Source organism: Pipistrellus hanaki (assembly GCF_964339955.1).
Source record: "Pipistrellus hanaki genome assembly, chromosome: 6".
NCBI lineage: Eukaryota > Metazoa > Chordata > Mammalia > Chiroptera > Vespertilionidae > Pipistrellus > Pipistrellus hanaki.
The window spans coordinates 49,112,199-49,130,509 of record NC_140508.1 but is presented as its reverse complement, the minus strand read 5'-3'; the positions used below and the strand labels follow the sequence as shown (position 1 = coordinate 49,130,509).

Genomic DNA, 18,311 nt, shown 5'->3' with positions numbered 1-18,311 from the left:
GTGACTCTGTGACAATACCTGCCATCTAATATAGATGCGCAGGGACTTTTAACTCACCCTAGATAGACTTTAAATTGTTTAAAAATAAATAGTTTTGCAAAAAAAATAGTTTAAATGTCTTGCATTAATTTGATAAGATTACAACTCTGTAATAGTTCTTAATCCAAATAGCTTATAGTGAACACTTAAATTATATTATTACAGTATACTCAACACTCCATCTTCTTAGGTGAAAACATCAGAAAATGAGGCTTTGAACAAGGTACAATCAACATTCCACCAAAATTAAGTACCTTTTCCCCCTTTACGTTAAAATACCATAACACCATGTTATGGCATTGTGCCTTTTTTTCTTATATCTCAGTTCTGACCCTAAAAAACAAATAGAGGGGGAAAAAAGGGATACTACTATGTCTGAATGACAAAGTCATTAAATTTGACCTAAGACCTTTACTCTTGTTCTTAAACGGAGGTGTGGGGTGTGGGTGGGTGTGTGTGTGTGTGGGGGGTAAAAGCTAGGAAAACTGAGTGACAAAGGTAAAACTGTCGTAAATTACATGTTGCATCTGAGATGAAAACATTTTCTGTATGAGGCAATCCCCAAATACTACACTAAAGAATCATGAAGTGGGTAAACACTACATTTCAAAATAATTCAAAGTACTGGGGATATCACCTCCCCCCCCCCAAAAAAAAAACCCCAAAAATTGAATCTAAAAGTTAAAATAACTAACAATGCCAAATTACCTAAGACTTAAAAAAAATAAAACAATAAAAACCGGCTTTTAAATGGCAGTATATATAGAAGGCAACAAGACTTCCACATATATGATATAGTTTTAATGTTTTTCTTAAACATTAAACAATGGTGTTCGCAATTTCTACAAATTTTCAACTAAAGTCACTGGGTTTGTTGTTTGTTTTCTTGGAGGGATGAATGAAAGGTCAAATCTAGCACATCTTAATAGTGACTATACATAAGAAAACATAAATCCAACTTTAAAATAGTGTTTTCTTTCTATTCAAATCAGTTTCAATTTTATAGAAACTTTAATGTTCCAAGAGAATCTAGTCCATTTACGAAAATCAATTCTATACCAAGTTCACCCAAGAAAATGTTGACTAAACGAAAGAAATCAGAGACAAAAGAACATTTTAGCAAAGGAAAATAAAGATAACACACAAAAAAACTGCTATCACAGGAAACTATGACCATCTAATACTTCTTTAATATCTCTAATGCCATAGATCTTCATATGTTATGCCAATTTGTACCAGAACTTAGGACAGAAAAGGCAACAATTTCTAAACTGGTGATATGCAGTTCTTTATGATTTTTTTATGTAAGGCCATTTATTAAAATAGACAAATCACAAGATGAAAATGAAGGCAACAGAAAAATTCAAATTTTCACAATACAAAACAAAAAAACAGCACAGTCTTTAAAATAATTTAGAAATGAGTGTTATAAAAGATACGTTGCAGGTCCACATTCCAGTACCCAAGATTACATCAATTCATAATTCTAAGTAAATCTTTCTCAAGTATGAGATTAAAAATCATTTTCAGTGTACGTGTAAATTCTGTGTTCTATCACAAGGATATGATTTCTCAACATTATCTTTGAAAATGGGCCATTTAAAGAGACATGACAATTTTCATTCTGTAAGTTTCATTCAACTTTACTTAGGGTTGAATACACATGAAATGTGCTTTTAATGCATAAAAATCACAGTGGATAGCAGCAAAGGATGGGGGGTGGGGGAAAGGAGAATTTGATCATTCACATTGTGATTATTCTGCACATTGATGAAAGAGAACTCATACTTGTTAAGCCTCAAGATTCCCTTTTTAAAGAACCAAAATAAAACCAAGACACCTTGCCCACACTTCCCACCTGAAAACAAATTGATTACTCTTTTACATAGAAAACTGAAATAGTATGGCAGCAAAGATTCTGATAGCAATGAACATCTGTAAACTGTATTTCAATCTCTTTTCCTTCCTCCCAAAGTGCAGGACTCAGGGCTCCCCTAATTTCAGTAGTGCTTCTCCTGTAAATAGTCCTTCATTTTGTTAGGCAAAGGCAGTTTCTGAATTAGGTCTATCCTGGTATACTGACGTATGACAAAGCGACACAGGTATTGCAAAGAGCGAACCTGCATGAACCGGGACACCGGATTGGTCAGTCTGACGGGGTAAGTTGCAGACCCGGGCAACCGAGACCTAGAATAGCAGAAAGCTCCATTTTCAGAGTCCCTGATTGAATGCTCGATTAGATCAACTATTGACGTATGTCCTTCCACATCTGGCTGCTCATAAAAACTAAACCTACCATTTGAGTGTTCGATTCTAGTGTGAAGTGTTTTGCCATGGGAGCGGAAGCTCAAGCTTAAAAGGTAACGGTCGTCAGAACTATCCCGAACAAGGAAAGAGCCATCGGGCACATTGGCTAACTTCCCTTCTGCCTCCCAGCGTGTGATGGGTCCCCAGTACCATCCTTGTTTTGCAAGTTTTTTCAGCTCCTCCGTAAGGCTTGTCACAACCATGGGCCCACTACTCTGCACTGAGTCGTAAACTCTGGCAACCCCAGGGGCAGAGTTAGGATCGAAGTTCAAATGACAGCGCATACTCTCTGCCACGTGGGCGTCTGCGCCGGTGATCCCGCCGTAGTTCCTTTGGATCGGATTCGTCTGCATTGGAGGTAGCAACGGTGAGAGCGGAGGGGGATCGTCATGACTTGCTCTGGGGCTCTGCAGCATGACCCCCGTGGTGCCGATCAACAGGCCATTCACCGACTGATCCACAAAGATCTCTGGGGCCACCACGAGCTCCTGGTCAACCTGATTCTCGTCTTCGGGGAAGGAGCTCCCTCCCCCAGGAGGAGGGACCGCAGAGACTTCCATGGGAGAAGACCCGTCCAGACAATAGCCGCGGGGTCCTTCCAGAGGGTACATCCCCTCCTCTAAAGGCACAGTATACTGAATGTAGTCCTGAGGCATAAGTCCGATTACGACAGGCACATGCTCATCAAGGTGAAGGTGTAGGTCTCCGTTCGGAGACTCTGAGCTCTTCAGGGAACTGTTCTGTTCCTGGCACACCGAGTCCGACTGAAGGTCATGGAAGTCCTTGCGAACCCCGTTGAGGGCTGGGCTTGGACTGGAAGAGTGCACCAAGGCCTTGACTCTCACCTCCATCTTGATGCATGTCTCCTCAGAGTTTGTGGGCCGCAGGGGCCATGGCGTAGGGCTGTAGTGATGGCTGCGGAGGGACGTGGACCGGATGGGCCTCTGAGCTCTCACATCTTTAAAGACCACGGGTGCTGAGGAGGAGGAGAAGGTGTCCTCGTCAGCAGAGCTCCCGGAGGGGCCGCCGCCCTTGCCCTTCTGCTTCTGCTTGGCAGAAAGCCGTCTTTTTAACGTACCCATGAGGCTTTCGCTTTTGGACCTGTTTTTGGCCCCCTTGTCATCTTCACCGTTGATGTCGCAGCTGGCCATGTCCTTCCCATAACAGCTACTGAACAAGGAATCTTCTTTCCCAAAATCACCAGCTAGTGAGGGCTGTTGCACTACCATGAAATCTGCTTCTTCTTTACTTTTAGTCAAATTGAAAGATTTCCGGAAGGTTTTAAGACTGATTTTCTTCATTATGACTGGTGACCAAATCCAAGGGAATCAATTTCTCTCTGGAATACTGTCCTTGAACATTAGGACAGGCCATGTGCAACGCTGCATCTGCATATTTTTCCAGCTTCATCTACCTTTTGGAGGCATTTTCTAAAATAAATAAATAAATAAATATTATTAAAAGGTCACAATAAAAATTTTTTCACAAAACTTTTATCTTACTCAGTTTCAACCCTTCAGCTTTTGAACAAAGACACCCAGGAATGTTCACAAGAAGGTCAGGTCCATTAAACAGGTGTGTTTTTTTCACCCATTTCCCCCAACGAAATAGATCAGTGCCTTTTATGTAATCAGCATTTGACAAATAATGCTTAAAGAACAAACCCTAATCTACCTGTTTCTTTTATACCTCGCTTTTTGTTGTCTCCTGAGTTCAGGTCCTTCTAATGCTCACCTTCAGCACTGCTTCACACAGGGCCCAGCCCCCAGTGTGTCCCACAAACACCAAACACTTAGAGGAGGAGGAACTATGAAAACTTAGAGAATATCAAGCCTAGTGGATTCCTCAACAACTTATACATGTTTTTAAAAGTGTAAACACCTGTAAATACAAAAAGATAAAAGCATCCCAAAATCTGTGATAAACTCTCTAGGAAAGCTCAGCTATGCTGCTCTCTCCCTTCCAGGCCTACTCACCTTCTTTCCCCTCCCCCTACCCCGGCCCGGTGCCCACCTCTGGCACTACCGTACAATTGGGTATGGCCAGTGGAGATCTACTGGGAAGAAGGTCATGAAACATAGTTCCAGAATTATGTCTTCCTCTCCTTTTTTTTGCAATGTCCAATGGCAAATTTTTACTTCTATATCCAGAAACATAATTTCTAAACTTTTTTTTGTACACTGTTCCATCATTGAAATGACAGGATTTCAATTCTGTAGAGACTGAAAGTCATTTCAGAAGAAAAATAAATTGGCTTCCTAACTCAAATTAACTGATCACAGAAATAATTCTGTTTACTTCGAATGGTTTATTTCCTCTGTGGCCATGTCCTGCAGTTTGTGCAACCATCAAAGTATAATGTAACAAGCTTGAACTTGAGTAAAATGCTAACAAAGTTAAGAGTAAGATTCTGACCTCCCCTAACCTTGATGACATTCATTAATTCACTGTGCATTTACAAAGCTCTACTATATACCCAGCACTGTGTGGTAAAATGCAGATTAATAAAGGGTTTATGGCCTCATAATCCAGTAGGAGATTGATCAACGGATAAATTATAACATAAATCCATTAGTGATATAGTGATGATAATGCAGTATAAATTGAAAGGAGAGAGATGTCTTACAAATGATTAATTTAGTTATAGATGGAACTTGCTTACTGTGTAGCCAGAATCTACGTGAAATCATTTATAGTAAAACAGTCAGATCAGACAACTTATTGGGGGATCAGCAACATTATCTCTATAAAGAAGCAGCAATTTTAAAAATTCTTATTGTCATGTCCTATGTTTTTGAGCATGTTGCAAAAAACAAAATGCATATAAATATTTGGAACACCAGTTACTTTTTAACATTATTGTATATCAGATGAACTCAGTATCCAAGTACCACTACCTTGTATCAAAGCATAAACATGTAACATTTATTAACATATATTGTTTGTTTGACAAAAATACGGGCATTTATGAAAATTAGATAATAAAATGACAATGTACTTTAGCTGGCAGGTCACTCCTTTTAAGTAGACAGTATAGGTTTTATACACAAAGTAAGACATACCACAATACCTAATCTATCTATCTCTCTCTCTCTCTCTCTTTAGAAATAATTCATACATTTTATTTTTAATATATTTTATTGATTTTTTTACAGAGAGGAAGGAAGAGGGATAGAGAGCTAGAAACATCGATGAGAGAGAAATATCGACCAGCTGCCTCCTGCACGCCCCCACCAGGGATGTGCCTGCAACCAAAGTATATGCCCTTGATCGGAATCGAGCCTGGGACCTTCCAGTCCACAGACCAACGCTCTATCCTCTGAACCAAACCAATTTCGGCCTAATCTCTTTTGACAAGAATAAGAAGCCTATTGGAGGGAACAGAATTTAGATATTTTGTTGATATATAATTAAGATGAATTACTATTTGCCATTAGAAAGTAGCTTATGTAAAATGTAAGTAAAATAAAAGAATTAGTTCACTTGAGAATAACTGTGTGTGTGTGTGTGTGTTTGTGTGTTAAAATTATAAAAACAAATAAAAACAAGAAAAACTCAACAGAAATAGCAAGAGACAAGGAAATAAATAGTAAGCAAAAATGAACAAATTGGCTTTCTAGTAAAAAGATGTATAATGTGTTTGCATCATGTTAGTCGGATTTATTATGTTGGTCGTCTTTCTTCACCTCTTTATATTAAAGAATGTACACTTTACGAAAGCAGGAATTTTAATCCTACTTTATCCACTGATGTCTTCCTAGAGTCCAGGACCAGACCAAGGGTGTAGGAGATGCTCAGTAATTATGAGTAAATGAATTTTAGACATGAAATTCCAATCAGGTATGTTAATGAGATACCCTGGCCACCTTCACTCTCTCGTTCCTCACATGAAAGGACAATTTGTCATTATTTAGAATAAAGTAATAAAACTCCATAATGTGGCCCATAAGGTCCTATATAGTATGTCCATTCTTTACTTGATTTCTGCTCCACTCACACTGAAAGCATCCATATTCATCACAGTGTCTCTAAATACAGAACTTCTAAGCTACTGGCCCTTTGATTTGAAATGTGTATTTGTTGTTGTTTTTTCAGTCTCCCCTTATTAATTTGTTCAAACTTCAGCTTACCTCTCAATTGCTAAAGAATCACACCCTTATCTTCCTATATGAAATGCCCCAATCCCAGCCTCTCAGAAAGCTGTATACCTCTCCTGCCTAGAATTTCCATCTAGTATGTATGCTTAGACCTATTTGTATAATTATCTATCATCCTAACAGAGAGTGTGTCAATTTTTTTCTCAACTTTTTATCCCTAGCAACTAGCTTACACCCAGCCCAAAGAAAGTCCTCAATAAGTATGTGTGGAATGTACAGTGCAGTGAACTAATAAGAACACTGCTCCACAATGATAGGCACCTTGAGGCTGATGTGCTTATAATTGCTCCCATGTGTCAAGTATTCACATGTAAATTAACCTCACTAAATTTGGGGTCACATGGTTCTGTTTCCCACTATTGCATCCATTTCATAGAAAGCAAGAGACTGATCACCACAATAAAAGGACTTGGCAATTATCTACTTGATCGATTATTTCTTTTTCAACTACCAATCCATATGCAACTCAATACTAACACTACATAAATAAGATTCAATTCTAGAGACATCAGAAACTATAAAAAGTTCTATTAGGCTATATGGTCTTTTTTCCCCCCCTTCATTTTCTAGGCAAAGATTACTCTGAAATTTTTAAGAAGATCTGTTTTTCTGTTTGCACTTTTAAAAATATAGGCCATCTCTTTATAAGATTACCATCTGTGTCATGATACCGAAGTATATGTTCTGAATTTGTTTTACTGCTTTTCTGATTGTAAAAACTTAAGTTTACATGTATACTTGAAAATATGTATGAATTTATAAGTGAAGAGGTTTTAGACATGAATATTTCATACATATGGGCAGAACATCTTTAAGAAATTTCCCCCCCCCCCCAAAAAAAGAAATTTCCCAATCTCTTTTTAAAAAATGATTGGACATAGTCATTCCTGTCACTGTAACACCTAATAAATTAAAAGACAGCATCAAACTACTTACCTTTAACAACTAAAACAGCTTTTTCATTGCCATTTTTACAAGTGAGGAAACTGGCTCTCAAAAAGAAAAATTTGCCCAATGGAGTTAAAAATAATTTGTCCCTAGGAAATCGCATACCTGGAATCTGAGCCTGGCTGCTGACACCAAAGCTCACCTCTTCTACAACAAACTGCCCTGCTGGTCCATCTCAAATTAGTGGTTCCCAAATTTTCTAGCACCTCTTTATCTTCTTAAAATTGAATGTGAACCACAAGAAGCTTTGTCTATGTGGGTGATGCTACTGAAATTTACCCTCTTAGAAATTAAAACTGAGAAGATTTAAAAACACTTAATTTTTAATTTATTTTTAAATGACAATATATGCATTCATGTTAACATAAATAATATTTTCATGAAAAATAAATACAATTTCCAAACAATAAAAACTCACTGAGAGAAGTGGCACTGCTGTAGATTACTGGCTGACTTAAGGTAGTGGACTGTCACATCTGCATCTGTATCTGATCTGCTCCAGTATGTTGTTTTAGTTCAAGTTTAAGAAAATCCAGCCTCCTACAGACACAGAGCTGGAAGAGGGAGGAGCGTTTCATATAACCTTTCCACATAACTGTGGATATTCTGTGATACTACACCAAAAATCAACAAGTGATAGTTTCTTAACTTATTCGCATTACAAAATCTGAAACCACATCAAGAATTTTACTCAGAGGATCGTCCTTGTTCTACAGATATACAGAAAGACACAGCTTACGCTTACCCGGGGATAATTTCCCATTGATTTTTAAAGAGTGGAAGGGGAGAAAAGAGGGGGAACGGGGGGAGACAGGGGAAAACATCGATGTGAGAGAGACACATTGACTGATTGTCTCCCACGTGGACCTCGACAAGGGATGAAAAAGGAGTCTGCAACCCAGGTATGTGCCCTTGACCAGAGTCAAACCCAAGACCCTACTGTCCATGGGCCAACACTCTACCACTGAGTCACACCAGCCAGGGCAGACAGACCTTGTTCTTTAAATAAAACAGTTCACTTCTGTCAAAATATTAACTCAAGATCCAATTCCAAGAAATCATCAACAATGAATTTGTAAGGAACCTGACAAAATTATAATGAAGCTAACTTTGGCACATAAACAATGAAAGAAGTAAAAAACTCAAAGGACAAATGAGGGAGAATGAGATACACAAGACATTAAAACACACTGTAATAGCTTAAAATTAAAGGGGGAAACAAAGACTAGAAAGTCAAGAAATAGACCAAGATACAAATCAAGAGTATGTGACTAGAAGGGCAAGCTAGATGACTGGAGGGGGGGAAATATTACAATAAAAATCTTGCACTGCAAGAAGTCCTTCTATGCATTACATAAAACCTCGAATCCACAAAAGAGAAGATTGACAAATCTAATAAAGCTTAATTTATAAATTTTTAGATTGCCAAAAAGTGGCAGAAAACAAAGATAAACTGGAGAAAAACTGCAAACACATTATGACAAAAGATAAATTTCTGTAATACAGACTGTGCTCTCAGAAATGAATAAGAGAAAAACACGCAATTCTGTCAGCAAATGGGCAAAATGTCCAAATGAACAGTTCACACAAAAAAGAATGACAGAAGGAAAGGAAGGAAGACAGGCTTTAAGAAAGCAAGCAAAACTAAAGCAAGCAAGAGATGGGTGAAATAATTTAAGTGACCAATCAACACCTTAGAAGATTTTCAGTTTATTAATCAAAAAGAAGCCAAAGAAATTTGGGGTGATGGAACTGTCCTAAATCATGGTGACATGACTGAATGCACTTGTATAAACAGCAGCAGACAGTACATTACAGAGTGAGTTTCACTGTATGCAAACTGTATCTCAACTCTAAAAATTCACTGAAAAGGAAATTCAAAACAAAACAATATCTTTCACCTGTGAGTCTGAGACGTTCAATCACTAACAATGCTGGCAAGGGTACGGGAAACTGGGCACTCATAACTTACTGCTGAAGTATAAATGGCATAATCTGTGGAGGATTATCTGAAATACTTATCAAATTTTTAAATTTACATATGCTTTAACCAAGTGATTGTTAATAGGAATTTGTCTTTTATATATATATATTCATGCCAAAACAAGGAAATATGGAAAACAATGTAATATAGCATTGATATTTTTTTCCAAACACTAATAATACTTGATCATGTACCTAGTACTGGTCTATTGTTGGCCTATTAGATGGTAGGCCTTAGTTTAAGCCATCAGAATAAGTGTGTCTCACTTAATTCTTATAACCCTGTAAATTCGATATTAGGCACACAGAAGTATAACACAGCAGGAGTGCTTATCTGGAATCAGAATGCATAAATTCACATACATATTAGCTCCACCATTAAACTACCCTCTTAGAAATAACAGTATCGATCACTTGTGTCAGTTGTGTAGGTTAAATATATTCATATATGTGATGCCCTTTAAAAAATATCTTGCACTTATGAGGCTATGTGGGTGCTTGCAGCTAATAGTAGCAATAACAATAGTAATGTTCCCAATGCATAGATGGGGAAGTTGAGGCAGAGATTAAGGCTCTTGCCTAAAATCACACAACTGATTCTATAGAATGAGCCCACTTAATCACTACACAGAATTCTACTGCCTAATTCATTTTGTTAAAAATGCAGACTTAAATATCTTCCAAGAAACAACAATAATAATACACATCAAAAATCAGTAGATTAGTATAATAAATTATAATCTATCAATACAATGAAATACTATACAGATAAAGAAAGAGGTCCAAGACACATTGTTGGAAAAAGGCAAGCTACAAAACAAAATGCAAGAATGACCTCATTTGTGTATACATCTAGATGCCTAAATATGTAGAGTAAATGCCTAAAAGGTGATTATCTCTAGGAACAGGAAAAGGGATCCGGAGGCCCCCAGTAGTCCATATTTTCTATATTACAATAGATCTTTCTGTAACCACTGGGCAGGTGTTATTTTAATACAGAAAAACCATCCTATCCATACTTACAAAAGAAAAGAGGCAGTGTATGTAGAATGTGTGTCTGTATCAGCCACCTGGAATCATGAGAAGCAGGTCTCTGATGCCCTTGAGGTCAAAGATCTCAACAACTTTCTTTAATCCTCACTGCTAAAAGTTCCCAACTGTACCTGGTTCTTCCTACCTTCTAATCTGTGACACAGTCTTCCCCCTCCACGGACCTCACACTTATATTTCAGTCTTTGTCTTCTCTCTTCTCGACTTACTCTTCTGGCAGCTCTGCACCTACGGACACCAGGAATGAACATCTTACCCAGCCAACACCCTGGCACCTGAGGTCACCCCGTACAGCAAGCAGTTATCAGCCACTACGATTCTGTAATCCTGTAACTTTACGAAACGAAAGCCGACCTCTTCGCCTCCCTTGCCTGCCTGATTTCATCACTCCAAGTCACATTCTGGTCCTAATAAAACGCTGTACTCCCTTGAAAGGTATTAAGGAGAAAGCTGCGAACCACAGGATGAAAAAGCAAGTCCTTAGATCCTCAAGATCCTTAGGTGCCAGTACTCACTATAAGCAAACACTGACATAGGATTACGAGAAGGGCTGTAAAATAAATACTTAGGATGCTACCATCATTGAGATGCCCAACTCACACCAGAAGGAGGGGAGGTTCCTGTCACCCCGCTACTACTTTGTTACTAACAACACTGCCACCACCACCCAGTCAAAGGTCACTGTGTGCATAGGAAGAGATGTACATGAATCTTCTGGAATCCTCCCAAGTACTCTATTCGGAACATGCTTTTTATCTCCATTTTAGAGAAGAGCAAACGAAACCTTAAGAGGTTCCTAGACATAGTGCTGACCCCTCAGAACATGATCAGTAACCACCACTTTAACTGAGTGTGTGAACACATCATGAGGCACAGGGACAAAGTCCAGTGCGCCTGAGCACAGTTCTGCAGCCACATGACCTGAGCTCAGACCACAGCCACTACTGCCTAAGGATCTGGGGCATCCATGTCTCAGTTTCCTCATCTGAAAATGGAAAAGTACACACCCAGAGGATCCATGTCTGGCATGATGAAAGGAGCTGATAAATCGTCTCTGCAAAACACAGCTCTGAAGTGGGGCTACCTGTCCAAAGTAACCACTTCAGTACTTCAGAGACAAACAGCACCAACCAAGAAACTTACTCCCGAAAACCCTCAACTTTGGACTTTGTTAAAACAGTGTTCAAAAGTCGAAATTCTTGTGCTCCAAAACTCATTGTTGAGAGAAAGACTAGCCACAGACTGGGAGGAAATATTTGCATATCACATATCTGATACAGAATTTGTAAAGGGGGGTAATACACACACACACACACACACACACACACACATACACTGAGTGGCCAGATTATTATGATCTCTGAACATATAATAATCTGGCCACTCAGTGTATATCCTATATAAAGACTAATATGCAAACTGTCCATTTTTCTTTGTCCAAATATCAGGCAGGCTGGCCAACCACCCAAGTCCCCTCCCTCTAGCCAGGCTGTCTGGACCCCACCCATGCACAAATTCATGCACCAGGCCTCTAATATATACATATATATGCATACACACACACACACACACACACACACACTCACACACACTGAGTGGCCATATTATTATGCATTCAGAGATCATAATAATCTGGTCAGTGTGTGTGTGTGTATACATGTGTATACGTATACATATACGGCTCAGTGCATGCATTCATGCACCAGTGGGATCCCTTGGCCTGCACTGCAAGATTGGGCCGAAACCAGCTCTCTGACATCCCCTAAGGGGTCCTGGATTGCAAGAGGGCACAGGCCTGGCTGACAAATGCACGACTGGGGCTAGGGAGAGATGTGGAAGGTTGGCCAGCAGGGGAGGTACAGTGGGAGGGGTCCAGGGAGTATCCATCCCATTTCATTCAGTCCCAATCGGCCAGACCCTAGCAGCACGCTAATCTATCCATCAGAGTGCCTGTCCCCTGGTGGTCAGTGCATATCATAGGGACTGGTTGGCCAACTGACTGTCTGCCCCCTTGTGGTCTGTGCACGTCATAGGGACTGGTCAATTGTTTGCTTCCTGATAGTCAGTGCATGTCAGAGCAAGCCTTGGCATAGTATGCTTTGATTGGTTGAATGGCCGACCAGTCCACTGGACACTTAGCATATTGGGCTTTTATTATATAGGACATATATATTTACATATATTTATATGAAAGATATATAACAAAATTTCTTAAATGGGCAAATGACTGAAATAGATCTTTTACCAAAGAAGACATGTAAATGACTAAGAACCTCAGGAAAAAGTGCTAACAGTGCTGGTCACTGAGAAACTGTAACTAAAAGCCATAATGCAATACCACTACATACCCACTAGAATGACAAGCCCTCCAGTTCGTATGAATGTAGAAAAACTGGAACCCTCGTACACTGCTGGTGGGAATGTAAAATGGGTTGGCTTTTAAACAACGTTTTTCTTTTTATTACTGTAGGAAAAATAATTCAAATGCATAGCTAAATATATAGAACAAAAAAGGTTTATGACATGGCAGGTATATTCCAGAAATCACTCCACAACAGTTCCACAGATCATCTTTCTTTTCTCTGTAGCTGTATAGTACAGTGGTCGGCAAACTGCAGCTCACGAGCCACATGTGGCTCTTTGGCCCCTTGAGGTGGCTCTTCCACAAAATACCACGGCCTGGGCAAGTCTATTTTGAAGAAGTGGCGTTAGAAGAAGTTTAAGTTTAAAAAATTTGGCTCTCAAAAGAAATTTCAATAGTTGTACTGTTGATATTTGGCTCTGTTGACTAATGAGTTTGCCGACCACTGGTATAGAGTGTAGGACTTGTATCCTGACTTTCTTTCTTTTTGTAGTACCTTGAACAGAAATTTCTCAGTTTACTTTAGTCAAGTTTATCAGTTTTCTTTTATTGTTTGCCCTTCTATTATCTTTTTTTAAAATATACTTTATTGATTTTTTACAGAGAGGAAGAGAGAGAGGGATAGAGAGTTAGAAACATCGATCAGCTGCCTCTTGCACACCCCCCACTGGGGATGTGCCCGCAACCAAGGTACATGCCCTTGACCGGAATCTAACCTGGGACCTTTCAGTCCGCAGGCCAATGCTCTATCCACTGAGCCAAACCGGTTTCAGCCCTTCTATTATCTTAAGAAATCCCCTGACACTTGGCAACTTTAAATTCTCCTGTGTTTCCTATAAAAGTACCAAAGTTGTATTTTTCAAATGTAAGTTCCTGATTAATCTAGTATTGATATGTGTGAGACAGGGAATAATGTGCATTTTTTCATATAAGTAACCAACTAGCTCAACACATTCCCAGAAAAATACCCTCATAAGAATCAAATTAAAATAGTAATGATTTTACACAAGTCAAATCAGCAAAAGATTTATCTAAATAATGATATCCTTTACATGAAAATGTCTTAGCATAGTTATAAAAATAAAACTTGGATATATGCAAATCTTAAAAATATGCATACTCTGTGACCCAATAATGCTATTTTTATAAATCTTAAAGAATATAAAACCAAAGCATAATGTCACCTACATTAGTATATATAATAAAGAAATAAATTTAGGTCTTAAATATCAGAAGCATTCTAAGTTTCAATAGCATGAAAACTGTAAATAAAATCCGCACACCTACACAATGGGACTTGAGGGAACCACTAAAATTGATATTTATACAAAGTTATAAATAATGTGGGGAAAAGTTCTTATTATTGTTCATTTGTTACGTGCAAAAACACAGGAAACAAAATCATATGTAAAGCGTGGTCTTGATTATGTAGAAAGAATAGGGAGGAAAACCAGACCACTAAGAAATACAGCAGAACCGTCAACTGGACCACAGAAGACTGTAAATATTTTTTCCAGTACTTTATTTTGATGTCCACACTGCAAATCCAGCATCAATTCTCAGTCCTAATCTTAGGTGCTCTCTCAGCAGCATTTGACACAGCTGATCACTCCTCAGATTGCCTCCAATCTCTAATTTTGGAGCTTCCTAGCACTCAACTTTGGGCATTTCTTCTTCATTTACACTCATGTCCTTAGCAACTTCACTCATTCTCATGTCCTAAATAATATTGATGTGTCATCTACTCTCGAATTTTCTTTCTTTCTTTCTTTCTTTCTTTTTTTTTTAATGTCTTATTAATTTTTAGAGAGCAAGAAGGGATAGGGAGAGAAAGAAACATCCTTGAGAGAAAAACCTCAACATCTATTGGCTGCCTTCTGCACACCCCCTGCTGGGGATCGAGCCTGCTACCTGGGCATGTGCCCTGACCAGGAATTGAATCAGTGACCTCTACATGCACAGGTCAAAGTTCAACCACTGAGCCACACTAGCCAGGCCTGAATTTCTATCTCTTTAACCCAGTGATCAACTCCCTTTTTTTAAATATATATATTTCTACTGATTTCAGAGAGGAAGGGAAACGAAGAGATAGAAACATCAATGATGAGAATCATTGATTAGCTGTATCCTTTACGCCCCCTACTGAGGATCAAGTCCACAACCCAGGCATTTGCCCTTGACTGGAATTGAATCCAGAACCTTTCAGTCCACAGGCCGACACTCTATTCACTGAGCCAAATCAGCTAGGGCTCAACTCCCTTCTTGACGTGGCCACTCTGCTGTCTTAAAGATACCTGAGATTTAACGAGTTCATAATGAAGCTCTGGATCATTCCCATCCTTCCCCACCTCTCCTCTCCTTGCAGCCTTTCCCACTTTCATTTGCGGTTACTCCATTCTCCCAACGGCTCAGAACAAAGGGTTTGGATCATCCATGGCTTCTCTCTTTCTCTCACATCCCACATCCCAATATCAGCTATCTTCAAAATACATGCAGAAACCAATCACTTTCCACCATGTTGTTGGTCCAAGCTACTGTCCTGTTACCGGCATTATTGCAGAGTGGCCTTCTAGGTATTTTCCTTGCTTTCCCCTTTGGTCCCCTATGTTCTTTTCTCAACAAGGTATTGGTGCTCAGGGAGGTGGCATAAAGGCTCATGCCCTGGCTAACTATAGTATCCTGAACAAAGTCCTTTATCTCAGGCCCAAAGTCTCATGTCTCCTGGCAGCAACCATGTAACCATGTCAAGCTAACTTGTTAATTTGCACATAGCATTAAAATCTCTGGCTCTTTACATTCTTGAGAACTACATGCAAATAAAAGTAACCGAAACAGAATAAATGTAATATAATTGCTTTGTCTTCTTTTAGGGTCTCTAGATCTTACCACAATAAGCTTCATTTTTAAAAAGCAATAGGAATACCTGTACGGCTAACAAAGGTGGGTAAAGAAATTTAAAGATAACCAAGTTAAGAAAAGTAGACTTGTCCTGGTGTGGCTCAGCTGGTTGGAGCATTGTCCCATACACCCAAAAGGTCGCAGGTTCGCTTCCCAGTCGGGGCACATACCCAGGTTGCGGGCTCAATCCCCAGTAGGGATGTATATGGGAGGCAACCGATCAATATTTCCCTCTCATATTGATGTTTCTCTCTCTCTTTCTCCCTCTCCCTAAAATTAAATAAATAATTAAATAAATAAATAAGTAAATAAATACATATCCTCTGGTTAGGATTAAAAAAAAAATGGACTTAAAGTTGTCCACTTTATTTTTTTATATATATTTTATTGATTTTTTTACAGAGAGGAAAGGAGAGGGATAGAGAGCTAGAAACATCAACAAGAGAGAAACATCGACTAGCTAGCTGCCTTCTGCACACCCCCCACTGGGGATGTGCCCGCAACCCACACACATGCCCTTGACCGGAATCGAACCTGGGACCTTTCAGTCTGCAGGCCAACGCTCTATTCACTGAGCCAAACCGGTTTCGGCAAGTTGTCCACTTTTAATTTAAAATTTAATAAACTAAGAATAAATTTATAATTACAGCAAAAGCTTTAATAAAAATGTTCAAGTGATTTACTCCCACTTCGTAGAATACTTACATAAAAACATAAAGTATCACTAAGTTCTCTGTGTGGCACTGGGTGAATCTCCCAGAGTCTCAGTTTCCCATATAACACATTATCTCTACAACCTATCCAGCCCCAAGATTATCTGATTGAATGAAAATAAAACTATGCAGATACTCAGACACTAAACCTGCAGAGAACTTTTACGTGAGCATTTCGAAACAGCTTTCCCTTTAACTGTGTTCAATCCACAGCTAGTCAACTAAATATGAAACAACAGTTCATAGATTCAATCATTTAAAATATTAATGGAGCTGGCTTATAAGAATTAGTTAATGAAATAAACTCATTTCTTAATTCTCCAATTCAGATTTAAACATGTTGGATTTAAAAAGAAGTATACTTATGTAACAAATCCTCAGTCTTTATATATGTGCATATTAAATCTTAATGTACATATTTTTATACCTTTCTAGGCACTCACCAATGTTTTAGCTAAAAACATAGCAAATACCCTAAGCAATTTCAGCACGTAGACTGCCTGTGAGAAAGAATGGCCTCACTGTTTACTGAGCAGGTAAACCCTTTCAGAATTTATAACAAACAAGAGGCCGGTGCACAAAATTCATACTTGGGGCGGGGTGTGGGGGGTGTCCCCAGCCCAGCCTGCACCCTCTCCAATCCAGGTCCCCTAAGGGGATGTCTGCCTGCCTCTCACAATCCAGGACTACTGGCTCCTAACCGCTCGCTCACCTGCCTGCCTGCTTGCCCCTCTTCCTGTCTGCCTGATCACCCCTAACTGCCTCAGCCCACACCTGGGACCCAGGATTCCCTCCCTCTGACCAGTTGCAGGATCCAGGACTCGGGCCAGCTTAGCCTGAGTTGGCCACAGCCTCAGGGGACTGTGAGTGGGCAGCTTTGCCTGGGCTGCAATCTCAGGAGCCTGGGCTGCAATCACAGGAGGCTGGGCTGCAATCACAGGAGCCTGGGACTAAGGGGCAGGTGGCTTGTCCCTCTTGTCCCTCTTCTGGGCTGCAGGCACAGGCACAGCCACTGGCACCTGGGACTGCAAGGCAGGCAGACTGCCCCTCTCCCAGACTGCAGCCCCAGCTGGGATGAGCGGCTTGTCCCCCCCATTCCTCTCTGGCCAGCTCATTTGTGCCTGGCTGGTCTCCATTCCTCTTCCCAGTGTTGAGTGTCTGAGCAGTTCTGGCATGAGAGCCTGAGGGTTTGATAATCATTTGCATATTAGCTCTTTATTATAAAGGATAGTTATAATTAAGTAAGGTCCACAGATCCGTCTGCTGTTTTTGTTTTCATTCTTTGACAGAGGTACTGTACCAAACAGTCCAATGACAAAGTTCTTTCACTACTTTTCATTCTTCAAAATTTAAAGTTATATTCCTTTACACACAAAATCTTTTAAATATATTGAACTACTAAAGCAAAAACTTTTAACTCCTAAAGGCAATGTGCACATAAAAATAACTGTAAAGTGCCTTGGCCAGTGTGGCTCAGTTGGTTGAGCATAATCCCATGCACTCAAAGGATGCTGGTTCAGTTCCCAGTCAGGTGACATGCACTGATTCCCAGTAGAGGGCATGCAGGAGGCAGTTTATCAATGTTTCACTCCCACATTGATGTTTCTCTCTCTCTCTCTCTCTCTCTAAAAAAATAAATCAATTAAAAATCTTTTTAAAAGTATTTAAAAATATAAGTACTAAAAGTGACACAACTGTTTTGAATGCTCTCAGCTTTTAGATCTCAACACAAAGTCTCCAATTTAAATAACAATTTATCAATTACTCAAATGCTTTTGCATAGAATACATGAGTTTTTCATTCAGAGTGCATTAGAGAATATGAACTTTCGGTTAATATCATCTTTCCTCATTT

At 39.3% G+C, this 18,311-nt stretch overlaps 1 protein-coding gene across 11 annotated transcripts in view; it reads right to left on the bottom strand.

The window, feature by feature from the left end:
• Window positions 1–818: 818 nt before the first annotated feature.
• SOCS6 (suppressor of cytokine signaling 6) overlaps window positions 819–18,311 on the bottom strand; it is a 28,305-nt gene continuing 10,812 nt past the window's right edge. For 6 of the 11 annotated variants that reach the window (XM_084889058.1, XM_084889052.1, XM_084889054.1 and 3 more), the window contains one exon: window positions 819–3,776. In XM_084889058.1, the coding sequence (XP_084745184.1) occupies window positions 2,040–3,647 (1,608 nt within the window). In that variant the 5' untranslated portion in view covers window positions 3,648–3,776 and the 3' untranslated portion in view covers window positions 819–2,039. Of the gene's footprint in view, window positions 3,777–4,456; window positions 5,091–7,869; window positions 8,006–18,311 lie in introns of those variants that run through there. The other 5 variants (XM_084889056.1, XM_084889057.1, XM_084889059.1 and 2 more) reach the window with 3 other exon arrangements.